Source organism: Schistocerca americana, chromosome 3, assembly GCF_021461395.2.
Source record: "Schistocerca americana isolate TAMUIC-IGC-003095 chromosome 3, iqSchAmer2.1, whole genome shotgun sequence".
Classification (NCBI taxonomy): domain Eukaryota; kingdom Metazoa; phylum Arthropoda; class Insecta; order Orthoptera; family Acrididae; genus Schistocerca; species Schistocerca americana.
In genome coordinates this window covers 525,897,365-525,920,899 of record NC_060121.1, presented here as the reverse complement: position 1 = coordinate 525,920,899, position 23,535 = coordinate 525,897,365, and the positions used below count along the sequence as shown (strand labels likewise).

Sequence of the window (23,535 nt, the reverse complement as noted above, 5' to 3'; positions counted from 1 at the left end):
TAGGCATTAAAATTAGGAGAATGAGTATATAAAAAAAAGAAGACTGAATGACCTACAGTGACAATAAAGAAACAGTAATGTAAAAACAGAAAACATGCTAACTAACAAGCCCCCAAATCACACTAGTTAGGACACAAAAAAAACGGCGACAAGAGAAGAAATTAAGACAATTAGAGCAGCCTCAAGAAAATAGTACGTAAGGATGGACACCAACACTTAACAAAAGGGACAACACACTCAAATATGAAAATATCAATGCAACTCACAGAACCAATATTGCATATATAGAAATATGCACCAAACTGATCAGCAGAAATAGTATAATTTGCTAACCTCATAATTTTACTAGCCACTCAGTGTGTGAACATAAAACTTTTTTGTAGAATTATGCTGTGTACATAAACATGAATGAAATATAATACAGTTTTTAGGAAATGTTTATAATAAATCTGTATTGCTTTCAATATATGCATGACCTGAAAAATATTCGTATTTCCACTTTGATTTAATTTGGGGATTTTCACTGTCATAGCAAGTTAGTTTGACTGTTTTTATAATTATTTAGATGGTTAAAACTGTGTGTATATTTAGACTTATCAGTTGGTTTATTCAAAATCGAAATAATCAATTGTGATCTGATGCCATCCAAATCACTGTACTGTGGTCATAGTGCAAGATAGAAAGTGTTTTATTGCTGTTCTGTACATTATCAAAAAAGTTATTCTTTCTTTGTGAGCAGAAAAAGTGGTGATTCTTGGTATCATCATTGTAATACCAATGGTATAAAGATTACATAACAACAAGATTTTATTTATGTGTTGATTCTTCTGAGTGGTGTTTTCATTCTTGTCAGGTTACATATTCTGGCTTCTGACCTCAAGGATTACAGCACCGCATTTGGAGACTGACTTAAGAAAGGGAAACAACTCTGAGTACAGTGGAGTAGCCCTTTCCTATAAGAAAGCAGAGCAGCTTGAGTAGATAGAGAGAAGCTTAATGAGACAGGCACAGTCAGACGGACAGTTTGTGAAACCTGTGAGACTATCAAACCAGTATCATATTGAAAGACACCTCACAAACATAATGCATTGTGGGGAGGAGGGGGCTGTGCCCAGCTGTTGGAAGAAAGCATAAGTCACCTGTCTACTGGAAGGGAAGCTAAGTGATCCTACAGAAATAGCTTCCAATATTATCAACATCTATTTTTTGTAAAATCTTATAACCTGTTCTGTTCTCATGCATAATAAGATACCTCAAACACAATGATCCCCTCCAGCATGCATTTCAAAACCATCGCTCGTATGAAACCCAAGTTGCGCTCTTCTCACAAGATGTACTGAAATATATGGATCAAGGCAGTCGATAGATGCAGTAATTCTCGACATCTGAAAAGCGCTCGACTCAGTACTATATCAGATCTGATACTGAAAGTGCGATCATATCGAGAATCAAATGATATTTGTGACTGGATCAAGGATTTCTTGGTTAGGAGGATGCAGCATACTGTCTTCCACCAGGAGTCATCAGTGCAACACTTGTAGAAGTGCTACAGATACTGCCTTATATTAATTTCCTGGTAGACTATTTAAATAGTGATCACAGACTTTTTGCAGATGATACAGTTATTTATAAGAAAGTACTATCTGAAAAAAGTTGTAAATGATCACAAATATAAAACTGTGTCTTCACGAAATGCAAAAACACAATATCCTGTGTCTGCAATATCAGTTGGAATTAGTCAACTCGTATAAACTGCTAGATGTAACAATTTTGGGGATATGAAATGGACTGATCAGTGATCGCATATGCTCAGCCATAGGTTTTTTCTTTGGTAGGATACTGAGATAAAGCAGTCAGTCTACAGAAGAGGTTGATTAAAATATACTCTTGAGGCCCATACCAAATGGAACTAACAGAGAAGATATTGTATGCAGAATACAATATAACTGTTGAATATGAAGCAAATTTAAAAGAAAAATTTGTAATGAATCAAAATGTATGAATGTGCTGCTATGAACTGGTTTCAGTTAGATTTTCATTGCTTTTTTGAGAAAATGCTTTTTCTGTAGTGGTAAGGTTTTCACTATAATGAAATGCTCTCTCTTGAAAATGAAAGAGTATTGTCCTTTTTAATCGCTAAATTACATTTTAGTTTGTTATTTCAAATGTGTATAATGTTGATTGCCTTTTGCCTGCACAATCTTTCCCCAAAGTTATAAATGTGCTGAATAAGTCAACACCTTTTTTCATCTTGAAGTTAGAACTTGCACTTGTAATTCTGTTTTGCTTACAAATAAATTTGTTTTTCTATGGGTTCCATTTTGATCAAATACAATTATGTATTCTTTTCTACCCAAGCATGTTTCACTGAAGTTATAGCATTGTCAAAGGGTGGTTTATTCTTTTTATTCTATTAAGTAAGTGGATAAATTGCTTTTTGCTATTTCTGTTTTAACTTAATTATTCACAAATTTAAATGGGAAACATAAACACCATTTACAGATTAGCCCTTAAGTCTGTTCTGAGTGGCCAACTGCATGAAGCGATCTATAGCTGTGAGACAAGTGATCACCATGTTGCCGATCTGTCCAGCTGTTACTGCCAGTAGATGAATCCTTGTAATGCCACTGATTCTTTATTCACTTTATCACATGTCATTTCTGTTACTTTCTTTTCTTTGTGGTATAGGTGATTTTCTTTTACTGTTTGTCATCTGTACCAATAAGGCTCTTACATAAAAACACTTGTTTACATCGAAAATTTATGACTGGGAATGTTAAACTGTTACATTAGTTCTTTGTATGTTAGAGAAAGAGAGAGGTCTTGCACCAGCCGGCAGGCTCCCTGTAGCTGGGGCTCCGAGCCTAGCCATACGCATTAACAGTTCTTTAGGAGCAGACAACAGAGTTCCATTGCAGAGAGCTTTGTACTTATTTATTATATCTTTTCTTTCCATATTTGGTAGTTTTCTTCAATACTAGTTTCTGTTGGAGGGGCAGTTACTGCATTTGAGAATTTTTAGGTCAGTGTTGATGTCTGTCTAACTGTGGTCCGTATGTGTAAGGTATTCTGCGAATGTAGACTGGCAGCTTTTTAGTGCTCTTCTAACCTGTGTGTACCTAATATTAAAATTTCTGATTGTCTATCCCATATAGATTCAATTGCAGTCAATAACCAGCTGCCATGTCAGCTGGCTATTGGTTGTCCTTAGTTCTCTGTATTGAGTTTTTGTTGGTATTGACTTTCAGTCCTTATTTTTTATGTTGTCCATCTTATGAGATGCTTTGTTGTTGTTAGTAAGAGTATATCATTTGTCATTGTGGATGCTTCTTGTTCATGTGGGTTTGCATTTTATATGTGTATTTTGTGTGTGCCTGAATTTCAATGTTGATGGTGATCTGTTTGTTTTTGTGCACTAGATATCCCTTCCATCATATCAGTTCTAAAAAACTATTGGTTTGTTGACTATCTGTAGTTCAGTTTTGTAGTTGTCTTCATTGAGTGGGGTTATTTTCTGTCCGTGTGGCTTGTATTGGAATCAGCTTTTTTGTGTCTTACTAGATGGTTTGAGTTTTAGTTCATGGCTGTGTTGGTGGGCTCATGTATATGGAAATTGCGAGATCAAGAAAATTTAACTTTTTGTCATTTCTGTTTCTACAGTGAATTTTGTTATTGGGTGGATTGTGTTTGTTGTAGTAGAGTTGGTGGATGTGACTGGGTGTTTAGTCTAGAAAGCAAATGATGTCACCTACATAGCAATGCCAATATACTGTTCTGTCTTGTTTGGGTCTTACTATGGTTTCAGATATTTCGTTCTTATTTTGATTAAGGAAAATTTTGGCTAGGAGTCCACTGATAGCTGACTCCATTTTGTTGTGAGTAGAGCTGGTTGTCAGATGAGAAATAGTTTTGCATCATGCTTAATTTTTGAATGTTTGCTATTTATTTTATTTGCTTTGGTGATTCATTCTTGTTCTAAGTGTTGTTTGATGATGTTGATGGTTCCTGTAGCGGAGATATCGGTGTACAAGATTATGATATCAAATTTTGTGAGTGTAGCTATTGTAAGTTGATGTGTTAGATATTTTATGTCATCTCTTCGGTGTTGGTGTATGCTTCTGTTGTTTCTGTATACATGATGTTTCTGTAACTTTGTGTATGTTTCTGTGAGTAGATGTTATGTAAGTGTACTGCTGCTTGCATTCTGATTTTGGCAGCCAGAGACTGTGGTCATGTGTGTGAGTGTGTGGGTTGCATTTGTGTGAGTGAGAGATAGAGTGAGTGAGTGTGTGTGTGTGTGTGTGTGTGTGTGTGTGTGTGTGTGTGTTTCATCTAATTCCGATGAATGCCTTTCTTGCCAAAAGCTTACTTGTTCGACAATCTTTTTGTTGTGCCCATTTGCAACTCAGCATCTCAGCTATATGGTGTGTAGTAGGATTGATGATATTTTTAAAATATATTGAGGATCCAATATATCAATATTTAAAATAATATCATTATCAGCTTTCGATATATCGAAAAAAAGTGTCTGTATATCGACGGGAAAAAATATTGACTACACAAGTTAAATATACGGCTCGTTTTAAAGTTTTATATTTAAATACTGGTTTGCTATAAGATATTTCACTCATCCAACAAGCTAGCAGCCTGCCTATCCCCCTTAGAGCAATAATTGTAAGGAAAATGATGCACATTCATGCTTGGCGATAACCACTTTTCTAACAGTGATAACTACATGTAAGTGGCACATAAAAGGTGCCCAATGGGTCTGTCGTTTGGTTTTGTCGCTTATCGGATTTGTACAGAACCCTTCATGTCATGTCAAAATTATGTGGTGAAGCTAAATGTGGCAGTTTCTGTTGGTAGCGCTGAGCACCGATTACATCAGCATTTCCCCTAACATGTCTCCTCCCACCAAAAAGACCAGTCTGTCATTCAGATTTTTGTTCATCGTTTTCAGCAGCTGTTTTTTAAGAATGCCCATGTGAAGAAATAACACATCAGTTGCATTAAAAATTGTTTTTTAACTTAACTGGTGTGCTGTTTCTTCACATCGGAAATCTTATTATTCCATTCAGTCCGCCACCCCCCCAGTGCAGTCAGGCAAATTTTGTACCACCTATACTTGCTTCACACATTTAAATATAAAACATTGAATGTGATGAAAGCTCAAAAAATAGTAAGGCTTCTTCACACAATGAAAGTAAAATTATGTTCTACTACAATTTCAAAAGAACAGCTTCAAATATTTTCCAAAAATTGTGAAAAAATATAAAATAAAAATACCAGCACTCAATATTGTCGTTTTGATATAGATATATATGATGGGAGGGGGGAAGGATATCGGGGATACATATCAATATTTTTTGGAAAAAGTATCAATATTTTATCAGAAGCCCTAGTGAGTAGTAATCTATACATTTCATAATATTGTCATTACTCCATCTAGTATTTTCCATTGTTTAACTTTGTGGTGTGTGAAATTTCATTTAAAAACTACTCCAAATCCGAAGCAGATTAGCTAAGTTACAAACCCCATTTTAGCGTGTATTGCCTCATAGTGCTTGTGATGTGGGTGAGAAGAGATTTTAATGGCAGTTGTCTTGATCATAATCCTAACATTCACCACACGTGACTCTGCATGTGCACTCTGCTATGGGTCAGCACTTACAGCTGCTGGCATATGCAACATTGCCACTCTGCAGGCTATCTAGGGGTGTCGGATCTGGCTTTTCAACAGTTCTGCTTCCCATCTGAAGATATTGGCCAGTTGAAATGCCAAAATATTACATGAATATGGTTTTAAGATTCAGCTGTAAACCCGACAGTCATATATCATGCACACTGCAAACTTAGCTGAGCCTATGTGCGTCATTAATTCTAGAGTGTGGGTTTGCAGTTAAGGTTGTGTGTGACTTGTCTGCAGTCCGGAACATTTGATGCTACCTATTCCCTGTACTTCGTTGTTTGGTTATACCATTTTTAACGATTGTGAAGTTCTGTGAGCAGTACTAAACTGTATGGAGTGTCAAGGGAATGGTGAAATCTGACACCTTGACTTACGTCCTAAAATTTTTTAGCTGTTAAAGAACATTGTGCAAGTGTAATTAAAAAGTCGTTGAAAATTGCCAGTATCATTGCCCGCAAGGTACCTGGAGGGACATACAGCCCCAGCAGAGCCAGCACAGCGCAAGTTCACAAAATGGTTGGCAGTACATCAGAATGTGGATAAGAAGAGATAACCAAGTCATAATTTGGCAAGTCGACTTCAATATCTTTTGAGGGCTGCTGTTCACATAATTGTTCATGATCAGGATGCACATGAATGTACAATTTGTTTATTATCCAGAAATAACAGTAGTAAGCAGTCCATTTTGTGGTATTTGCAAGTAGAAAATGGTTAACATCAAGCCGAGATAATATTCATTATATTTCCTTAGCACGTCTATGCTAACAGATTCAGTCTTCCTGCAGCTTCCAAAATTTCATAGTAATGTAGACTACAATTAACATTCTCGATTTGCAAATATGAAATATGAAGAACATGGTATGCAGTGAAACTATCTAATCCTGCGGAAGACCTACATAATAATACCAACCATAAATATGAGAGGATTAATATATCCATATTTTCTTATCTTTCTTCTGGAACCTAGGGGCTCATTAGAACAAAAATTAAAAAACTACTGTTGCTTTTGTTGGGCTCTTGGTTGTAACATAGTGACGTGTCTGTCTTTCAGGACGACTATAGAAATACTGTTGAATACAGTGCACATCCGTCCCCACTCCCCAAACACATAATGTGTACCAACCCTATTACAAGGAATTTGTTGGACAGTAAGATAAGCAGTAGCTCTTTGCCATTTCATTTTTATCAGTGGCATGATATTCAGAACCTTGTACACTTGTGCATTATCAGTACACATCACCACATTTTATCAGATATTCCTGAAAGGCAGTTTGATATGCAGAATAACAGCTGGAATCATTTCCTGCCCCGTCTCATTATTGTTTAGATGAAATTAGTAATTACTGGGAAGTGCCTGCATGCATTAACTTTTTTGCGATGGATAATAATGAAAACATTTGTTTTGGTCATTTTTTGCTGACTATGAGGAATAAACAAGCAACTGTTTCATTCTTACTGGAATGTACAAAATACACAAGAATTGTTTTAAAATTATGGTCATGTATGTACTATTCCTTTCCAACAAATTAAATTCCCCATTGATGTGATGGAAGACATTTGTTATGTGTCAAAACAACCCTTGATTACATGATTATTCTTCTCTGCTAGTCACCTTTGTTAGAATTGCAGCTGCAACATTTTAGCTGTCAGTATGAACTGGAAGTTTTTCAATGATATGTTACATTTTTCATACAGATTAGATGCATGAAATTCCTTAAGTGTGGAGCACCAGATCGTGCACTGTCCTGTCCTGTCACTTGTGCTTTTGCTCGTTTGTGATTTATGCACTAGGCAGCAAGAGCTGTACAAATCACTGTTAAAAACAATTATGTGTGGCAACAATGACTAACTTCAACAATTTTTAAATAGTCTTGACGTGTATTAGCAAGTACAGCTTTGACAGTGCATGTCTTTTAATGTGTTCTTCATATGTAAAAAAATTCTGGGCATGTATCGACCATTCTCTTCAGAGCCCTGTCAAAATTGAATGTAATCCATTTGCTTAGAAGTATCTGTTGAGGTTCTCAAACATTTCATCAGCTGCCTTTTCAACTGGAGGACAAGTACTTAATTTTATTCCCTGTACTTGAGTCATTTGCATCTTCTGATAGTGAAAGTGGAAGATCACTGTTATATCAAAATAACACAGGACCAATATAGAACCATGTGGTACACTGTGTCTTATTACTTCAAATTCTTAGTGTCTGTTATTATGCAAATCCTGGTCTGGTGTACAGTTTTAATCTGCCCAGAAGTTTCATATCCACACTCTTGTTTTTGTGATTTATTTATGTTTCCTTACATAGTTTTCTATATTTTCAATGTACTAGATCAACCAAGAAACAAACTTTCATCCTCAATTCAAGGAGAATTTTTCCGAACTAAAAAGTCTTTTTGATTACTTTCTTTTATTTAACAGCTCAATCAATTGTGTGTGTGTGTGTGTGTGTGTGTGTGTGTGTGTGTGTGTGTGTGTGTGTGTGAGGGGGGGGGGTGCTATTGTCCCACTGAATTTGTATCTGATGCACTTTTTTGTCTCCTGTGTCTCCGTAAAAAGTATAATTTTGTCATAATGTGATAGAGTTGTCATTGAGTTTGCTTGCTGGAAATGTTACAACTTTTTTTTTCTGACAGTAATTCCTTTGCCATTGATTTCTTTCATAGCTCTTGGCTGCATGTATATTAACAATGCCTCAACTGAAGAAGTTGGACATCAGCTGCAATAATATTTCAGCTGCTGGTCTCTCCCATTTGAGTAGCTCATTTTCAGCAAACAAATCGCTGCCATTGCAGGTATGTTCCTATTTTTCCTAAGTCTTTTCATAAGTTTTACTAACATTATATAAATGTACATTATAAATTGTAATTATGTGGCAAATAGAACAGAATAATGAACAGTGGGATACAAACAATGGAAAACATAGTAGCAGTCAAGGGACAGAATTGATGTCTCCAGTTCTCAGTTCGGTCACATGTGAGGACTTCTCACGAACTAAAGAAATCTCACAACATAATTGTATTTTTTACCAAGTATTATTCCATTTGAATAATGTATACATGATGGCTAAATTTTATTCTGAAATATATACCACAGCTACTGAGAAAACAACAGCTATTAATAAAAATCATAAACTGTGAGACCAATATTCTCAGTGGCACTTCTTTAGCAGTTGCTAACGTGCCGTCCCCTCATTTCTTCCACGAATTCTATTTTCAATAATCTATATTAAATTCTATGTTCCCTTTCACTCTTTTTGGCCTACCTATGTTTGATAGCTCTTTGTAAGTGTTCTGCAATTTGAATTTTGGCTTTTAGTTAATTGTTACATCCATTTCCTTTTCCCACACTTTATGTTCCTCCTGATCTATGATCGGCATCATTGCTTTCATGCCTCCATCATGTTTGTTTCTTTGGGTGAAGGAGCTGCCTAAAAGAAGCTGCAAAAGAGTCAACCTTTTATTTCTGATTGTCTTTTAAATGAAAGTAGAAAATATTCCATTAGTGTGAAGAGGAACAACTGTGATTTATTTAGCCTTTATTGATTCCATGTCTCTGAGCTCATCCTGTAGATGTGAAAGTGCATCTGTGAATTTGGTAGACACCAATCAACCTCAACTGTGGCCGTCATACCCTCAGAGATCTACTTTCTATACAACTTTTATAGGTGCAGTGACTCATTTTTCAAACAAATCATAAAATGTCCTTTTAATAGAATTTTTCTTTCAACGAAATGTAATACTAACTATCAGAACAATCTTTATAACTGTGTGGGCCACATGGTAGACATGCTCATATTACGGTATTCCCTGCATTATCACACCGATACTGGTTGTACATGAGTGGTTGCTACATTTTAAGTACTCTGTTAAGATAGACTACTCTCATAGTGTGCTACATCCTCCTAATGTGTGAAAGAATTTGTTGGGTATGATTACATCTCAGATTTCAGACAGTGTTACTTGTTTAAAAAAAATATAGGAGACAAGTTCCTTATAATGAAAGATAATTAATAGTAATCTTAATTTTAGTTATTTCACATAGAAGTTAGAAGGAATGTTTTGTTTTCAAAGCTAGACAAGCCTAGAGCCCATTATTTAAAGTACTTAGTTTCTTGTTTTCCCTCATAATGACGGTGATCCGTAGCAAGATAACAATAATCATATGTTTCGATAGTCCATACTGTTGCTATGTTTTTTGACATATAACAACGAGTTTTCAACCTGATATTTAAGTGACTTAGTGTATAATCCTCTTTTCAACGTACTCTTTACATCATCACATTCAAGTCCATCTTGTTGTTGTTAGTCTGTCTTTAAGCAAGACTGATCATTTTCAAAAGAATGTATATTGAGGGGAACTGATCCTTGAATTGGTATTATCATGGTAGTCAAATATGAGCTTATTATGTGCTCACATAACAAGAGTAATCATGTCATTAATAACGTGTATACAAGGTATATAATATTTCCAGATTACATACATAAATATTAACAGGTAGCATGTTCATAAATGAAGAAAGAAAATAGAAGGGGCAGAGCTAGATTTATAGCATGCAGTTTATGTAGGTAAATACATGTTTGTACATAATTACCTCAGAATTTGGAATATCCCGCTGTAAACACACTTTACATTGCATCATTTCATCTTAATCACTCACTATACTCGCAAGTACTCTGATTTTACAAGAAAGTACGCCAACTGCTGGGATCCTATGAAGTGACATATTTTTCCTATATACCACCTCCTTGCAGAAGCTCTGATGTCATGATGAAATAGTGTCACTAGCTGGTATCTTGAACAACAGGGAAAAAACAGGTGGTAGAATCACTCCAAGGCAAAACTCGTGCCATCACATCGTAAAAGACATGAATAATAGTCTCGAGCCAATTTATTGGGCACAGTACACTGTGTGTCGTGGAAACTTCCTTGCTCGATGAGAAAGTCACGGTATGGGTTGGATTTACCACATCTACCGTTATCGGGCCTTTTTTCTTCGAGGAACTGCGTGAGTCTGGTTTTGTAACTGCTACTGCGACGGTTGAAGGTACACCAATATGTTACAGAATCGCATCATCCCCAGCCTAGCTGATAAACACCTGCTGGAATGTACGATGTTTATGCAGGATGGCCCTCCACCCCATATTGCTAGACGCGTGAAAGGTCTCTTGCGCGCGTCGTTTGGTGATGATCGTGTGCTCAGCCGCCTCTTTCGTCATGCTTGGCCTCACACATACCCAGACCTCAGTCCATGCGATTATTGGCTTTGGGGTTAACTGAAGTCGCAAGTGTATCGTGATCGACCGACATCTCTAGGGATGCTGAAAGACAATGTCCAACGCCAATGCCTCACCATAACTCGGGACATGCTTTACAGTGCTGTTCACAACATTATTCCTCGACTACAGCTATTTTGAGGAAATGGTGCGCATATTGAGCATTCCCTGTAAAGAACATCATCTTTGCTTTGTCTTACTTTGTCATGCTAATTATTGCTATTCTGATCAGATGAAGCCCCATCCGTTGAACGTTTTTTGAACTTTTGTATTTTTTTGGTTTTAATAAAACCCCATGTCATTCCAAGCTTGTGTGTCAATTTGTACCCCTCTATCTACATTATTCCGTGATTTATTCAGTTGTCAAATTTATACTGACTTTTTGATCACCTGCCAGTTGTTTGCTGCATTTCCCAGTGAATAGTGGAATGCTGAGGAATGCCACGGTTTTACAAATTAGATCTGTTTCTCGTGCGTTATTTTCTGCCCTGATGTATTATGTGGAAAAGTTTCCAGTGTTATCGAACACACATCCAGGTAAACAGCATGATGCCATGGATGAATGTCATCCCAGTTTTGTGCATTTCGGATACATTATCTACTGGATAAAATCTTAAATGGAGAAAGAATTGACCTACAGTCGTCCCTGACAGGAAAAAATAAGAAGTAGTGATGGCAGTGTAAAAAAAAAAGACAGATTAGTTTGTGTTATGTTAGGTATTCTAACGATACTTAATAGTAATGCTGAGTATGAGAAGATATTTAGCCAGGTAACTAAAACAGGAACAGTTTTGATTGTCTGCTGTTGATGAAAACTTGGAGAGATTGTTGACAATATCAAGAATGCGGGGTGACTGCTTTCAGCAAACTGTCTACAAAGAATTGCTCGCAAAGTCAAAATTTTCAACATTTACTTCTTTAAATCAATAGAAATATATTGTGAAGTGTTTGGTGTAAAGATAATTACACCTCTGTCCTAGCATCTCTACTCCATTCTCACCACGTGTTAGAGATTTAATTAAGGAGGAAAATGACACATGCTGATCACGCTTCATCATTAAGAAGAGACGTACTGCACATGTTCTTATGATTGTCCCAATGTTATTCAATATTTAATTGTACCTTAATACTTATAAGCTACATAGCTGGAATGAAATACACTGCTGTTTGGAAAAAGTGAAACACAAAGACCATGAGATGTGATCGCAATGAAATTTATACCACCAATTAGAGACATGACCCTACACAAATTATTAGCATTACAGACCTGTACACCCCCTGCGGTTTTGGGGGTAAGAATAGGCCTGTGGTATTGCTGCTTGTCGTAAGAGGCGACTAAAAGGAGTCTCAAACGTTTCGGCCCTTATGTGATGGTCCCCTCTTGGGTTTGGCTACCATATTTCAAAATTACTCCGAAGAGTGAGCCAATTGGGGAAAGTGCCTTACTTCGTGCATTGTGTCCATCGTACATTGAGACCTTTAGCCAGCTTATTCATCGTTGCATTGCAGTCCCACTCGCTCTCCATCTCTTGGTCATCTCCTCTTTCCGCCATACACTCTGCGGTGTTGCTTTCTGCGCTGACGATGGCCTTCCTGCCAGGTGGCCCTTGCTGTGGCTGGGTGGCACCCGTGGGGAGGGCCCTTGGTTGGAGTGGGTGGCATTAGGGTGGATGACACGTCATGAAGCGTGGCACATCTTCTCTTGCTGCTGGCCAACCACCAGCAGTCTCTAAGCGTTTGAGGGCTCACTTTAATGCAAACATATACGACCACAAATCGTTACCCTCCCTGGCCACACCATGGGAGGAACGAAAGGCTATGAATGACAGCGAGACGTATTCGCCCCAGTATCTAGTCTGTACGAGAGCTGAAGGGGAATCCTTTGTGTCCATGAAGCCTCAGTTCTTGGTAGAGCATTTAGAGGACAAGTTTGTGGAGGTGGAGGGCTTGTCAAAAATGCGGTCTGGGTCAGTCTTGATAAAAACAGCATCCTCTGCCCAGTCACGGGCATTACTCACTTGTGAGAAGCTGGGGATGTTTCTATTACTATCACGCACCATAAAAGCTTAAATATGGTCCAGGGCATTATCTTCCACACGAACCTTCTTTTACAGTCTGATGACGAGCTGCTCACCAACTTAAAGCAACGAGGTGTTCATTTCGTCCAGCGCATCCACCACAGTCAAAGGGATAATCAGATTGCCACAGATGCGTTCATCTTGGCCTTCGAGGGTGACACATCACCTGAGAAGGTGAAGGTGATGGTCTACCACTGTGATGTCAAGCCATATACCCATCCCCCAATGCGGTGCTTCAAGTGTTGGAAGTTCAGCCATATGTCTTCCCGCTGTGCTTACAGCCTCATATGTCGTGATTGTAGTCGTCCATCCCATCCCGATACTCCATGTGCCCCGCCTCCCGTCTGTGTCAACTGCGGAGAGCACCATCCCCCTTGCTCGCCAGTCTGTAAGATTCTACAAAAGGAACGGAAAATAATGGAGTAAACGACCCTGGACCGACTGACCTACACTGAGGTTAAATGGAAATTTGAATGACTTCATCCCGTGCGCATGACGTCATCTTATGCTGCCACTGTCACTCCTGTTACAGCTCCATCCATTGCACCACATACAGTCACCTCTCAGAGCCGAAGGACCACACATGCCCCCTTGATGGTGGGGGGCACTTCCCTCCCTGTTGCTCCCGCACCACCTACCTTGGGAGCATCACCCCCGCGGGGTGAAGAAGCCCCAGGTAGCTGGTCGTAGGGCTTCACGGTCCTCTTCAGTCCCAGAGACTGAATCAAAGAAGCCCTCCCAGCAAAGGCAACCAAAGGAACAGCGTGAGAAATCGAAATCGAAATCAAAGACCCCTAAGACCAACGTAATTGTGGTGGCACCCACTCCACTGCTACCTACAACCTCTGCATCTGAGGATGCGATGGAGATTCTGATGTCCACTGAGGACCTAGATCTCACCAGTCCCTCAGACATGATGGATGCCACTCCCATCAGTACTCAATCGGTGGCAGCAGATGACCCAGCAGTGTAATCTGCCTCCTCGGGCTCTTCACGCCTTTCTCGGCCATGGACAATGTCATCCTCCAGTGGAACTCCAGCGGTTTTTTCCACCATCTTGCTGACCTCTGACAACTTCTCAGTCTTCACCCTTTCCTCTGCATTGCTCTTCAGGAAACTTGGTTTCCGGCGATGCGAACCCTGCCCTCCGTGACTATCGGGGTTATTATAAGAACCGGGCAGCTTATGAGAGGGTATCTGGTAGTGTCTGCATCTATGTCCTTCATTCTCTTTACAGCGAGTCTGTACCTCTACAAACACCTTTAGAGGCTGTGACTGTTCGGGTATGGATGCCTCAGGCTGTTACTGTCTGCAGTCTCTTATCTTCCACCGGATGGTGATGTCCTGCAGCATGTCCTGGCTGCGCAGATAGCCCTTTTGCCGCCACCTTTTCTGTTACTGGGCGACTTCAATGCCCATAACTCTCTGTGGGGTGGATCAGTGGCAACAGGCCAAGCAGCATCATTGAGCAAGTATTGGCACAGCTCGACCTTTCTCCTTTAAATACTGCTGCCTACACACATTTCAGTGTGGCATATGGCACATACTCAACCATTGACCTTTTGATCTGCAGCCCTAGCCTATTACCATATATCCAATGGAATGTGCATGACAACTTGTGCGATAGTGACCACTCTCTGATCTTCCTGTCACTGCCACAGCGTCACTATTCTGAGCACCCCTGCAGATGGGCTATGAATAAGGCTGACTGGAACTATTGAGCCTCTTTCCAATGACGCCATTTATGTGGTAGTTCACTCAGTCACAACCGGCGTCGTTACTAGCACAGAATCTGCCTTTCCCTGTTTTGGGTTCCCTCGGCGGAGGACTGTGCATTGGTGGTTGCCCAAGATCGCTGAGGCAATTAAAGATCGCAGGCGGGCGCTCCAGTGTAACAAGCGGCATCCCTCATTGGCACTCCTTAAACGGGTCTGTGTGCAAGGCTGCTGCCTCATTCACCAACGCAAACAGGAGTGCTGGGAAAGGTATGTCTCCACCATTGGCCTCCGTACCTCTCCATCGCAGGTTTGGGCCAAGATTCGGTGACTATGGCTATAGGACCCCCATCAGCATACCTGCGCTTTCACTGAATGGAGCAGTGTGTACTGACTCCGACACAATTGCAAACCACTAAGCGGAGCATTTTGCTCAGAGTTCAGCTTCTGCGAATTACCCACTGGCCTTCCGCTCCCTGAGAGAGTGGTTGGAACGTCGGAGCCTTTCATTTCACATGCGCCACTCTCAATCGTACAATGCTCCGTTCAGTGAGTGGGAATTCCAAAGTGCGCTTGCCGTGATATGGCTCCCGGGCCAGATCGCATCCACTGTCAGATGCTCAAACACCTCTCAGTGGACTGCCAGCGACGCCTCCTAGACCTTTTCAACCGTATCTGGGTCGAGGGTGAGTTCCCGTCACAGTGGCGGGAAAGCATCATAATCCCCATGTTGAAATGTAGCAAGAACCCACTGGAGGTGGGTTAGCCTCACCACGTTCTTTGCAAGTTGCTCGAACGCATGGTGAGCCAGAGATTGAGTTGGCTACTTGAGTCTCGGGGCCTTCTGGGTCTGTCTCAGTGTGGGTTCCGCAAGGGCTGCTCTGCCGCCGATAATTTGGTGCGTCTGGAGTCTGCCATCTGTACGGCCTTTGCCCGCCATCAGCATCTGGCCACCATCTTTTTTAACATGCAGAAGGCATACGATACGACATGGCGATATCACATCCTCTCTACACTTCATGGTTGGGGTCTTTGGGGTCTGCTCCCAATTTTCATACAGAATTTTCTGTCGCTTTGTTCCTTCTGCATGCAAGTTGCGGCCTCCCATAGTTCCTCCCAAGTTCAGGAGGATGAGGTACCACAAGGATCTGTCTTTAGTGTCTGCCTCGTTTTTGTTGCAATTAATGGGCTCGCTGTGGTGGTGCGAACGTCTGTCTTGGCTTCCTTGTATGCTGACGACTTCTGCCTATACTTTAGCTCCACTGGAATTGCAGCTGCTGAACGGCAGCTGCAGGGCGCTATTCACAAGGTGCAGTCTTGGGCTGTAGTGCATGGCTTCCAGTTTTCGGCTGCCAAGACCTGCGTTATGGATTTCAGTCGGTGACACACTGTTCACCCTGAGCTACGGCCTTATCTTCACAGCGAACTTCTTGCTGTGGTGGAGACACTACGGTTTTTGGGATCTGGTTTTGATACTCGGTTGACTTGCCTCCCTCATATTCGGCAGCTTCAACAGACATGCTGGGGGCATCTTAACGCTCTTTGTTGCTTGAGTCATACCAGCTGGGGTGCCGTTTGGTCTACCCTTCTACAGCTGTACCAGGTGTTAATTCAATCTCGTCTAGATTATGGGAGTTGCAGTTTGGCATCACCTTCCACAATGCAGTTGCTTGACCCCATCCTTCACAGCGGGATCTGACTCGCCACTGGAGCTTTCTGGATAAGCCCTGTCAACAGCATACCTGTAGAGGCGGGTGTCCCTCCATTGCGGATCTGGTGCCAACGATTACTGGCCACTTATGCTACACACGTTTGTAGTTTGTCTGGGCATCCCAATTATCATCTCCTGTTCCCTCAGTCGGTCGTCCATCTTCCAGAATGGTGGCCCCGGTCAGGGTGTAAGATCACAGTTTGCGTCAGAGCTCTTCTCTCTGGGCTTGAGGTTTTCCCTCTTCCACCTCTTTTCTGGACCCCTCTGTGGTGTGTGCCCCGCCCATGCCTTCAGCTCGATTTGGCACAGGGCTCGAAGGACTCAGTCCCTCCTGAGGCCCTCCGCCGATGGTTTCTTTCAGTCCTTGCCGCATTTCAAAGCTCTGACGTGGTCTCTACTGACAGTCCGATGGTTGCTGGTCATGTTGGTTATGCTCTTTCTCTAGGATATCATTATGGACAACACTCATTGCCGGCTGGCTGCAGTGTTTTCACTGCCGAGCTGGTCGCCATCTCTCGCACCCTAGGGTATATCTGCTCCTGTGAGTCCTTTGTTATCTGTAGTGACTCCCTGAGTGGTTTACAACCTATCGACCAGTATTTCCCTCACTCTTGTCTGGTTATGGCCATCCCGGAGTCCCTCCATACTCTTGCCCGTTGCGGCCGCTCTGTGGTCTTTGTGTGGGCCCCGGGTCACGTCGGCATCCCGGGAAATGAACGTGCTGACACGCTGGCCAAGCAGGCTGTCGGTGCACCAGCCTTGGAAATTGGCCTTTCAGAGAGTGACCTCAGGTCAGTTTTGAGGCAGAAGGTACTTCCCACCTGGGGTGAAGAATGGCGCACCTTTCCTTCCCCCAACAAACTTCGGGCCATCGAGGAGGATACCGGTGGGTGGCACTCTTCCTTGCAGGTCTTTTGCAAGGACTCTGTTGTCCTCTGCCGGCTGCGCATTGGCCACACCTGGATAACACACAGCTATTTATTGTGCCATGAGGACCCACGCTTATGTCGCTGAGGGTCAGCTTTGGCGGTGGTCCACATCTTGTTGGACTGCCCGCTTTTAACTCCGCTCAGGCAGACGTTTGCGCTGCCTGATGTGCTTCCTGCACTTTTTTCAAATGATATTGCGATGGCAGATTTAGTTTTTAGTTTTATTCGTGCAGTGGGTTTTTATCGCTTGATCTAAGTGTTTGTCTTTTTTCTTTGTTGTTGTTGTTGAGTCTGGCCTTTGGCCTACGATATTGGACTGGGATTTTTAGTGTGTTTCTTGGTGGTTGGCTTTGTTTCTACGGTCGGCCAACCACTGTCACACTCGGTGTGATTTTAATTCCTTTTTTCTGGTCTCTGCCTGTGTCTTTCTTGTCCTGTGTCATCTCGTCATCTCCATTGTTTGTTCTTATTCTTTGTGGGTGTTTCAAGTTCGTGGAAAAAGGGACCGATGTCCCTAGTAGTCTGGTCCCTTCAATCCCACTAACCAACCAATCAACAGACCTGTACATGCACTGTGACTGTGGAAATTCAGTACGGAGTAACGCCACCACATGCTGCAATCAGAGCTGCTAGACGTCGTGGCATGGAATCAACAAGTGCCTGAATATGCTGCTGAGGAGTACTCAGCCATGTAGTTTGTAAGCACATCCACAAAGCTTCGACTGTGACTGCAGGAGGACCTGAACAAACAAGTTCAGTCATTCTTCGAAAAAGACGTGCACATTCCTCACTGCATGTGGCTGGGCGTTGTCCTGCTGAAATATGACATATGGAATGGACTGCAGGAGGGGCAATGGCTTGAGCTGTAATACGTCTGTGATGTAGCGATGGTTTTTCAGATTATCCTCAAGATGTAGAGGATGAGATCGCATGTTATAGGCAGTGGCAACCCGAACCATCACACTTGGCACCTGTCTGCTACGCCACTCAACAATACGGTCTGCCCCATTCTGTTCACAGCGGCGGTGTTGAACACATATGCAGCCATCACTGTATAACAAATTGAAGTGGGACTCATCCAAAAACATTACATTTTGTCACTCAGCACACTAATGTCGTCATTCATGTGCCCTTTGCAATCTGAAATGTTGTTGGGTTCTTTCAGCGGAAGCTGATGCAGTGGCATTCATGCCAATAGTCCACACTGCAGAAGATGGCATAAAACCATCAATGGACATATGTCCACACCTGTTGCAGTGCTCCAACATCACACCAACACTGTGGACAATCCTGTTCTGTCCGTTACGGCCAAGCGGACAAGATGATGGTCATCTCACGCTGTGGTCACATTGTGTTGTCCAGTGCCCCATCAGTGCTTCTCTCCACTGGTTCCACATGTTCCTCATTATTGAAGCAGCATGCCCTGTACATGTCACAGTGTTGCGGATAGACAGACCTGCCTCCCAGAGACCAGCCATTGTGCTTCGTTTGAACACTCTCACATGCAGATGTTCCATCCTGTGATGTGGGCAAGACCTGATGGCACTTTGTTTCTTTTCCACTTCGTGTGACCGCTCTGCTCTGATTGAGCATTGTGCAACACTAATCTGTTCGGTCACACAAAAGAGGGCGCCATTGGGCCTACATGCTCACCATCTATCTCCCATTTAAATCACTTATTATGGTTCCACTGTTCTACATGTCCTCTTATTGTAGCATGTGGCAAATGATTGTTTCTGAGTGTTTCACTTTTTACAAACAGTAGTGTATTACTATGATTTTATTGATTTCTTTCATGACACAGTTTCTCTGAAAATATGAAATACCAGCTAACAGTGCAACACACTGACATATAATGTGTAAAATTTTATTAGGAGAAAGTAGACACCACAGGCTTACACATAAAGGTAGATGCTCCCTGAAAACTTAAAAAAAAAAAAAAAAAAAAAAAAAGGCAGTTTTGAAGAGTTGGCAGGCCTGTGTTTACAATTTCCGTGTGTCCATCACAAAACAATATGGTGAACACTTTTACAGCAGTCATACTTTTTTATTTACAACCAAAAACTCGCTACCTAATACCAATTACGTGGAGTACGCTACAGGGCCACTGAACCAACTTTTTGTATAACAATGGCGGTCATTCCCTAATGGCAAAATACATAAAATAATACCTTACCAGGGGGTTCAAATGGTGTTGTGATGTGTAAAATATGACGAAGCACGTGAAGGTCACTTAGCCACTGCTACTCACCTCCAAGTTGGTGAAGTCGGAGAACCTGAGCAACCCTGTGGAAGGTTGGGTACCCATCCTCATTGGAAACGGGGTCAGGGCAGACAAGAGCGGGAGAAGTAGTCCTGCGGAGAATAGGGTTTGGGCTGTGGGCAGACACCTGGAAGAAAGTCGTATTATGGAAGCTCCATGAAAGACAGCCAGGCAGACCCTAAGGCAAAGTAACAAGGAATATGAGAATTGGAACATGGAATATACAGACATTATATAGAATTGGAGTCCTTGGAAGCCTGATTGAAATAGTGACCTCATACTATGTGGATATTATGGCCTTGCAAGAGATAAGATGGACTGAACAGTGCACCTTCCAGAAGCAGCAGTGTACTATGTACTACAGTGGCCACAATAGTGAACACGTATTTGATGTGGGATTTGTAGTCAACCAAAACATTGAACAACCAGTGATAAGATTTAGAGCAATAAATCCAAGGATATGTTATATGTGACTAAAGGGGAAGTTATGTTAAGTACAGTCCCCCTAAATGCACATTCCCCTGTTAGAGGAGAAGACAGAAGGAGATCTTCTGTGGACAACTGGAACAAGCTTATCAACAGTGTCCAAAAGAGTCATGTAAAAATGATGATAGGAGACATTAATGTTAAGGTAGGGCAGGCACTGGTTTTCTCCCCTGCCATTGGTAAATACAGGGTCCGTAAAGAGAGTAATAACAATGGAATTTTGCTGCATCACTTAACATGACAGTTATACTGTGTGGTTCCACAATACGAATGTATGCAAAATGACCTGAGTGTCACTAGACAACACTACTATAAACCAAATTTATCATATATTAGTAGATACCGGGCATGGTTCTGTTGTACAAAGTAAGTATAACATCCCAAGAACTTAAGAACCCAAGGAAGGCAAGAATGACAAAATAAGTATAACATCCCAAGAACTTAAGAACCCAATGAAGGCTGAGTACCAAGCTACTAATTCGGAAAATAGATTGAGAGGGATCCCACAGAACTATAATCATAACATAAATGAGCAGTGGAACAAAATCAGAAACGAAGTACAGACTGCTGCTGTGGAAGTGATTGGTGTGGAACTGTTGTAACTGTGAACAGAACGGTCGCAGGGTGGAAATGACGGCAAGCACAGCGGGACCCATGGAGAAGCCCACGAGCAACAACACAATAGGAGAGGATGGACACGACCAACGAAGGACAGGACAAACAACAACAAGATCGAAGAACGGAGCCACAAGGAAAACTAACAAACAAGTCCACTTGTACACAGAACAAGAAAGTAAGTAAGCTGTCTAACTCGAGGCGATGTGTCCACAGACGTATACGAGATTAGACTGGCTGGCTGAGTGAGAGGCAGGTGCTTAAGTACGCTATCGGGGCGCTGCTATTGGCCGCTGGAACCACATGTTCCACTGTGGCGCCCTCACACTAAAAGCGGCCCAGGAGGCGTGTGCCGCCACAGCCTACGGCACGATGGTGGAGAGACCTCTTAGGGGTCTTCGACGTCCATGACGTCTGGCGGGGATTCAAATTCCGCGGTGAGTGGTATCAGATCCTTCCCCACTGAAACTTGTCCATAGGGGTGGAAACGCCCCAGACGGTGCCGAGGTGGACGGCAGTGGGAAGAGGAACTGGTTGCGTCAACCACAAGTGGCGGCGAGGAAGGGACGTCCGAGGTATCCATGACAGCCAATCCAGAGTCCTGGGCGGGGGAGGGAGCCGCCTATCCACCCGGAGGCGGAGAGGGCCGGCAGCAGGCCTGCAGGGAGACAGCAACCGGGGACAGGGACAGTGACTCAAGGACCATGTCTGTACCTGAAGGAGGTAGGGAAAGAGGTGGCGGCGCTCCAACTGTTTCGACATCTGCACCAAAGTCACCGGCCATGGGCCGCGACGCCCGTGGCAGGTGTCCAACCAACCTTGCGCCCATACTCGCGGACCCACACGGCCGTGCCAGGGCATACCGCTGTGAGGGCCAGGAGTGGGGGTGGGAGGAGGGTGGCATCAGCAAGTGGAGCATGGTCCGCGGCTGTTGCCTATGAAGGAGCTCTGCCGGACTGCGTCCGTCAATTGGCATAGTGCGATAGGTGCTCAAAAAGAGGGTGACGGCCGATGTGGTCGGAGATGTGTCGACTGCCTCAGTCAACTGGTGTTTAAAAGTGTGGACAAGCCTCTCTGCCGCACCATTGGACGAAGGGAGGAAAGGGGGGCTACAGATATGTTTGATACCATTGGCCTGACAGAAGTCGTGGAAGGACGACGCCGTGAATTGGGGACCATTATCGGAGACCAACGTGTGTGGCAGGCGCTCAATGCTGAGAACCTGGGCCAGGGCCGTGAGTGTTGCCTCCGTGGTAGCGGATGCCATGCGGACAACATATGGGTATTTGGAGTAGGCATCAATGATGAGTAACCACATGGACACCAAAAATGGGCCCACAAAATCAATATGGATGTGATCCTAGGGCCGGCGAGGCACAGGCCAGGGTGCAGACGACTGAGGGGGGCTTGCCTGGTGATGCGCACAGACGGTGCACCCACTGACCAGGTGCTCAATATCGCCATTGATGCCAGGCCAATACACATGCCGGTGAGCCAAAACTTTCATACGGGACATACCCCAGTGCCCGTGGTGTAACAGACTGAGCACCCAAAGCCGCAATTCCGGAGGGATGACCACCCGTTGGGCAACCGACTCCGTGGCCAACAGAAGGACATCATCGACCACAGAGAGCCTGCGGGACAGGTGGCGCCAGGGGCTGAAATTGGACTGCATCCGACGAGTAACATAGGATGGCCACCTGTGGACCACGTAGTTGAGAACCTGCCGCAAGACAGGGTCGCAGCAGGTAGCTGCAGCAATGTGAGCAGCCGTAAGAGGCAGACTGTCCAGCGCATCCCGGTGGGCGGAATCAATGTGAAAGCAGAGGACCCCCTGTTGGTCAAAGGCAGGATCGGGGCCCGCTGGGAGACGTGACAAAGTGTCTGCATTAGCATGGTGGCTGATGGGCCTATACCGGATGGTGTAAGCGTAATTAAGTAAAAACAATACCCAGCGCTGGAGATGTTGAGCTGTCTGCACTGGAAGGTGAGAGTGGGGTCCGAAAAGTGTAACCAAGGGTTTATGGTCCGTCAGGAGGGAGAACTTTGCCCCAAAGAGATAGGTATGAAATTTTTGGACGGCGAACACGATCGCCAGGGCCTCCTTTTCAATCTGGGAGTAGTTCCGTTGTGCTGGGGTCAACGTCTTAGAGGCGTAAGCGATGGGCTGTTCGGAGCCATTGGCATGCCGGTGCGCGAGGACGGCCCCAATGCCGTATGCCGATGTATCAGCCGCCACAACCAAGGAGCGGTCCAGAGAGAAGGAAGTAAGGCAAGGGCCGGATTTCAGCATTGCCTTTAAATGGAGAAAAGCCTGTGTCACAGGCAGGAGTCCAAGTAACGGAGGCAGCCTGGGGCAAGAACTTTAAGTAATAAGTAACCTTGCCCAAAAACACCTGCAGTACAGATAGATCCTTGGGACGAGGAATGGCCTCAATAGCCGCCACATTACGACCTGAAGGGCGAATCCCATCCTCGTTGCCAAAAATGTTGCAACTTCGTCTGGAACGGTCGCAAGGTGTAAATGACGGCAAGCGCTGCGGGACCCGCAGAGAGGCCCGCGAACAACAACAACATAAAAGGAGGGGACGGACACGACCAACGAAGGACAGAACAAACAACAACAAGATCGAAGAACGGAGCCACAAGGAAACCTAAAAAACACGTCCACTCGTACACACAACAAGAAAGTAAGTAAGCTGTCTAACGCGAGACGATGTGTCCACAGACGTACTCGAGATTAGACGGGCTGACTAAGCGAGAGGGAGGCGCTTA

The 23,535-nt window shown here is 43.1% G+C and overlaps 1 protein-coding gene across 4 annotated transcripts in view; it reads left to right on the top strand.

Annotated features, from left to right (window-relative positions):
- Positions 1-23,535, top strand: part of LOC124607036 (tonsoku-like protein) — a 276,592-nt gene that overhangs the window by 239,708 nt on the left and 13,349 nt on the right. For all 4 annotated transcript variants that reach the window (XM_047139207.1, XM_047139205.1, XM_047139204.1 and 1 more), the window contains one exon: positions 8,354-8,482. In XM_047139207.1, the coding sequence (XP_046995163.1) occupies positions 8,354-8,482 (129 nt within the window). The remainder of the gene's footprint in view (positions 1-8,353; positions 8,483-23,535) is intronic.